At 42.7% G+C, this 5,770-nt stretch overlaps 1 protein-coding gene across 1 annotated transcript in view; it reads right to left on the reverse strand.

Annotated features, from left to right (window-relative positions):
• LOC114072107 (protocadherin beta-15-like) overlaps nucleotides 1–5,770 on the reverse strand; it is a gene marked incomplete at both ends in the record, with an annotated part of 34,206 nt that overhangs the window by 2,067 nt on the left and 26,369 nt on the right. Inside the window, one exon of the mRNA XM_027910026.1 lies at nucleotides 5,424–5,768. Within this exon, the coding sequence (XP_027765827.1) occupies nucleotides 5,424–5,768 (345 nt within the window). The remainder of the gene's footprint in view (nucleotides 1–5,423; nucleotides 5,769–5,770) is intronic.

Below are 5,770 nucleotides of genomic sequence, written 5' to 3' on the forward strand. Positions count from 1 at the left end.
ATGGAAATATATTTGCCTGGTCATCGTCACTTTGAGAAGAAATACAAGCATTCAAAAGCACAGGAAATCACCAGACAGACTAAAAGAGGAGTTGTCATCCAGCAGAGATGGTTCATTGAGCCATTCACTCAAAAGGATTTCTCTTCTCCTATTTTATCACACACACTGTTGCACAAAGATCCATTTTTTTCTACTGTCACATGTACATATATTCATCCATAAAAACATTAAAAGACAAATGTACCCCCCTCAGGTCTTTTCTTCTACATCTGCTGTAACACAAGTCAGTGGCACTAACATATAATGAAGTACTCAACAGAACTCATCAATTTTTCTACTCTGTGGCCTGTTCATCTACCACAAGACTGAAGCTGCATGTTTAAAGGATTTATAATTGGCCTGTTTCTCAAATCCTGTGTTCTGAGAAGGTAGAACAGATTCTGTTTTCCCTTCTGTTTCTTCCTTTTTTTCCTTACACAAAGTTTTAGGTGGCTGCAGGAAACATTTGCTACAAAACAGCTCACAAATTCAACTGCAAAAGCACTTTCCAGAAATAGGGAAACAAACCTTCCAGGAAGTGAAGGCCTGAAATAGTACTTTTAAAACTGTGAGGAAATATTACATTACAATGTTATAGGTATATATAATTTGAACAAAGGCGATTTCCCACAGGACTTATCAGCTGTGCTACACACAAATCATCCTTCTAAACGCAGAGTTATTGTACAAATGCTCTATTACTGGAGGACTGCCACTGTGTTTCAGGATAGGGAAAGCAAGATCATTAAAGAAAAATGGCACAGGCCTTGGCATCGGGCATGAAATCAAACCATTGTTCAGCCAAAACCACATGGACCCACGTGATTTCCTGGTTCAAAGTCAACCTCTCACCCTCCTTGCTCTGCATTCACAGCCTTTATTTGCACCATGGATAAATCCAGCTATTGGCCATGTATTGGTCACAAGTGAAAAAGCATTTCATTTGGTGATGTCTTATGGAAACAGAAGTACATCAAAGTCTTTGTTTTGGCAGCTGCAAACCTTGAAAGTGTGTATGGATGAAATCCAGTATTTAGGACTCAGTAATTACAACCCTGCAGGGTTTCTACCCTCAGATATACATTGACATCTCCCTAGACCTTCACTTGTAAATAGCAGATAGAAGAGGAATGGTAAAAAGTATTGTCATTAAGGATGAAATAAACAAGGAGAAATAGATGCAGCAAGAACCCAGAGGAATCATGTCTGGAGAAAATTAATCCATCCTACTAATGTTAATTTCTGCAGTAGCCTTCTTCCAAAAGCTGGGAGGACACTGAGACTCCTCTCTTTATGCTCTCCTGTTCTTTATGTAGAACAAACCTTAATTTCTCAATTCATGAATCACACTCGTTTCCTTTAGGACTTCCATTATCAAAACAACAATAACCAACAGCTATCTCATCAATGCTATCAACCAGGGCCAAGTGCATCCCAATCAGGAAAAGTATTTACACAGGAAAAAAATTTCACTGCATATCAAAGTTATTTCGGTTCACAGTATCTAGCTTTGCCATTTTTCCTTGCAGCAGCTGAATCATCTGAAACTCTCCATGAGCCTAAATATAGGATGAAAAGGTTAATGCTGTGCCTCAATTCCTGCTCTAGACAAATGGGGGTTTATACTCTTCCTACTTTCATTCCTTTATGGAGGCACAGATCATCACTTGCCATCCACACCTCACAGAGAAACCCAAAGGAAAGTGGACAGAATTTCGGAAAGGCTCCAAGACAACTGAGAGCAAGCACAAGTTTATAGTCATGTGGCAAAATAGTGTCCATGCAGAGATATTCTGTGCTGATGCTTGGACTCCACTGCCCACAGGTGTCCCCACTGAAAGATCATCATCCTTCTACATACAGTTAATCTCCACGTTGGAGACCTGCCACTACCTTTCAGGACAGGGAAAACAGGATCACAGCATGAATGCACAGGCCTTGTTACCAGAAATAAAATCAAATAATTGCCCAGCCAAAATCACATTCACTCGCCTGTTTTCCTGGTTCCAAGTCAGTCTGTCACCCTTCCTACTCTGCATTCACAGCCTTTAGGTGGACAACATCCAACTATTCCTCACATATCAGACACATGTTCATTTAATTCAGTGCCATTTTATGGAAGCAGAAGTACAGCAATGTCTTTGTTTGTCTTGGGTATCGGGTTTGAGTGGCAAAGTTTTGGTGGCAGGGGGACTACAAGGATGGTTGCTGTGAGAAGATGCCAGAAGGTAACCCTATGTATGACAGAGTCAGTTTTGTCTGGCTCCAAGATGGACCCACTGCTAAACCAGTCAGCACTGGTGATAGTGCCTCTGTGGTGACATATTTAAGAAGGTTTGAGACCTGCTGCACAACGGCAGCAAGGAGAGATGAGTAAGAATACACAAGAGAAACAGCTATGCAGACACCAAGGTCAGTGAAGAAGGAGGTGCTCCAGGTGCCAGAGCAGATATTCCCCTGCAGCCCCTGATGAAGGCCATGATGAGGCAGGTTGTCTCCCCGCAGCACATGGAGGTCTGTGGTGGAGTAGATATCCACCCTGCTTTCTAGGAAGGAGCTCACACTGAAGCAGGTGGATGTGCCCTGAAGAAAGCTGTGGCCCTGTGGAGAGCTCACATTGTAGAAGGTTCTTGGAAGAACATGGCCCTGTGGAGAGGAGCTCATGCAGCAGCAGGCCTGCTGGCAGGACCTGTGACCCCTGCAGGTCACCCATGCTGGAGCAGTCCATCCTTAAAGGACTTCACCCTGTGGAAAAGACCCCTTTTGGAACAGTTTATGAAGATCTGCATCATGTGGGAAGGGTTCAGATGGAGAATATAATAAAGGACTGTCTACCACAGGTAGGACTTTATGCTGGATCAGGGGAAGAGCATGAGGAGGAAGGAGTGCTCATGATGAACTGACCCCAACTCCATTTCCAATAACATTGCACTTCTTGAGAGGAGCTAGGAAATTGAGCCCATAAAGAAGAGAGGAATGGAGAGAAGGTCTTTTTAAGATTTGGTTTTATTTCTCATTATCCTATTCTGATTTGATTGATAATAAATTGAAATAATGTCGTTGTTTCTCATTGTCCAGCTCTGACTTTTAATTGGCAATAGATTCAATTAATTTTCCCAAGTGGAGCCCGTTTTGTCCATGACAGTAATTACTGAGTGATCCCCCCCATCCTTATCTGGATCCATGAGCCTTTCCATATAATTTCTCTCCCTTGTCCAACAGCTTGATGGGCCCCTGGTGGCTCTACAAGGTTAACCCATAACATCTTGGCTGCTGTCAGTCTTCAAATTATGGCTATAAACCACTTCACCAGCCTGACAATCTGTCAGTCTTATACTATATTAATGTTTTCAGAGCTACCACGCACAAAGAGGCCCAACTTTAGAAGTGAAAAAAGAAACAAGGCAGACATGGGAAACCTGCAAAAGTGTAAAAATCACATCTTAACATTTCAGATTGTGTCAATTGTAATAAGTACGCAGAAAAAGTAACTACTTGCTAATAAGTACACACAAGGCTCACACAGGAGTTCAAACCACTGACTATAGCCATAGTTCCTCAATGGAATTCCTGTGGATAATAATAATAATAATAATAATAATAATAATAATAATAATAATAATAATAATAATAATAAAGAAAATGCATGAAAGCACATTTGTAGGCCTCATCTAAAAACTGGGGAAAACTGAACTTTGAGACCTTGCTTTTAGCCATTTCAAACTGTACCACAGTGAACTCTTGCACCTGCCCTTTCTCTGTACAGTCTGAACTCTTCACTTTTCCGAAATATCATACAACAAAGAGCTAAGTTTGCAGAGAGGCATCAATGAAACAAATATGGTGCACACAGATTTGCAGAGCCCAAAGACCGCAACACACGTTCATTCTTCATATAATTTGAAGAAACATAAAAAAATCTAAAGGCCATGAGCAATATACAGCTCAGGTATAGTCCTGGTCATTAAAGCATCAGCTGAAAGACAGCATCATCCTTCTCCAGCACAAGGGCAACCCAGAAAACACATTACATTAGCAAATTAATGCAAATGTTACATTTATGCCTAATAACCACCATTCATATGAATCATCATGAAACAGGAAAGCAAACTGAGGAACACACAACTAGGTCTGTCAAAATCTGAGTAGTGTAACATAAAAAATAAGACACTTTCAGAGTCACATTTGTAGAGCAGCAACAGAATACTTGCACTTGTCTCCACCAGTACCTTCTCACACACAGGACCCCTGAGACACTGCTCAAAACAGTGACAGATAGCGTAATTTTCATTAATCTTCATCACTTGCAGATAGACTCCATCAAAAGTTGCACAGACAACTTCTCCTTACCATGGACAATATTTGACTTTTCATCATGTGTATATGATGAGCAAGAGCACTTCTTCCACTGGCATTTTAAGGAAAAAAATGTTAGAAAATCTTTCTCTTCACAGCTGTAAACATGAAAGGTACCTACTGGACAGTTGGGCAAATGGAACGCATGTGATCTTCCACACACCATCAGAGAAAATTCCTCACCTTTAGCTCATCACAAGGAGCAAGACAAGAAGCTAAAACATGCATAATGAAAGATATAACAGGATATATTCTTAATAAAGGTAGTTAGGCTAGATAGGTAATTCAAGTATTTAGTAAGGAAAGAATAACCTATCACCCCTTCACAAAGACCTCATTTTTTGTCATAAGTACATAACTATGCTGTTAGTGATAAACAAACAAACCCCCAAATAAACACAAACAAAACAATCACACACAAACAAACCAATCCCAACAATACTCAAGCCAGAACAGCAACCTACAGACACATAGGAGCAAATTTCTAAAGCTCCCAATATAGCTAAAATAATATGTTCACTAGAAAAAAGTATCTCTTCGGTGACTCTCAAGGGTCCCTCATGCACAGCTCCCATTACTCACGACTCCAGCCATTCACAACTTACACAGTACTCTTTGATCCTCATAATTGCCAATCACATATAATCAAAAGGCCAGTTACAGATATAAAACACCAATAACGTTACCTCTTCAGGAAGGGAAAATGCATTTCTCTGCAAGGTTCAACACCACAGAGATTATAAAGTAGATGTGCCTCCTACCTTATATTGGTATCGACTTAAAAGCTACTCCCACTAACAGAAATAGGACAAGATACAAAGCACCCTCACCTCTTCAGCATTCCACATCAGCCTGAGCGAGTAATAAACAATAAGGCCCTGTAAGAATAAGGGGCAAGAGCGCACGAGTCCCCGTGTACCGGTCTGTGTCTCGTCATATCAACGTACACGAACAATGACAGAGAAAAGAGGAAAGAAGACCAACGATTAAGAAAGGAAATGAATGAAAATGAGGTAAAAGGAACTCACTGGAGGAGCAGCGGGGTCCGCGGGACGGTCGCCGGCAGGTTCCTCCTCTCCGAGCAGCGGTGCGGGCTCGTCGGGCGGCGGGCGCGCCGGGAGGGTGTCGCAGCAGCTGGCGGCCGAGAAGCGCAGGTGGCTCTTGCGCGAGTCGGCCGTGAGAGACGCGTCGTGCGAGTAGGAGTGCAGGAAGGCGCGGACGCCGTCGATGCCCACGAAGTGCGTGGCAGGCACGCCGCGCAAGGCGGCGCCGGCCGTGGCCAGCAGCTGCTGCTGCTGCTGCGAGCGGCGCCAGCGCCTGAGGCGCAGCGCCAGCAGCAGCAGCAGGAAGGCGAGGAAGAGGCAGGAGACGGCGG

This window comes from Empidonax traillii, unplaced genomic scaffold (genome assembly GCF_003031625.1).
Source record: "Empidonax traillii isolate 1590-97213 ecotype Southwest subspecies unplaced genomic scaffold, ASM303162v1 scaffold2645:size43381, whole genome shotgun sequence".
NCBI classification, from domain to species: domain Eukaryota; kingdom Metazoa; phylum Chordata; class Aves; order Passeriformes; family Tyrannidae; genus Empidonax; species Empidonax traillii.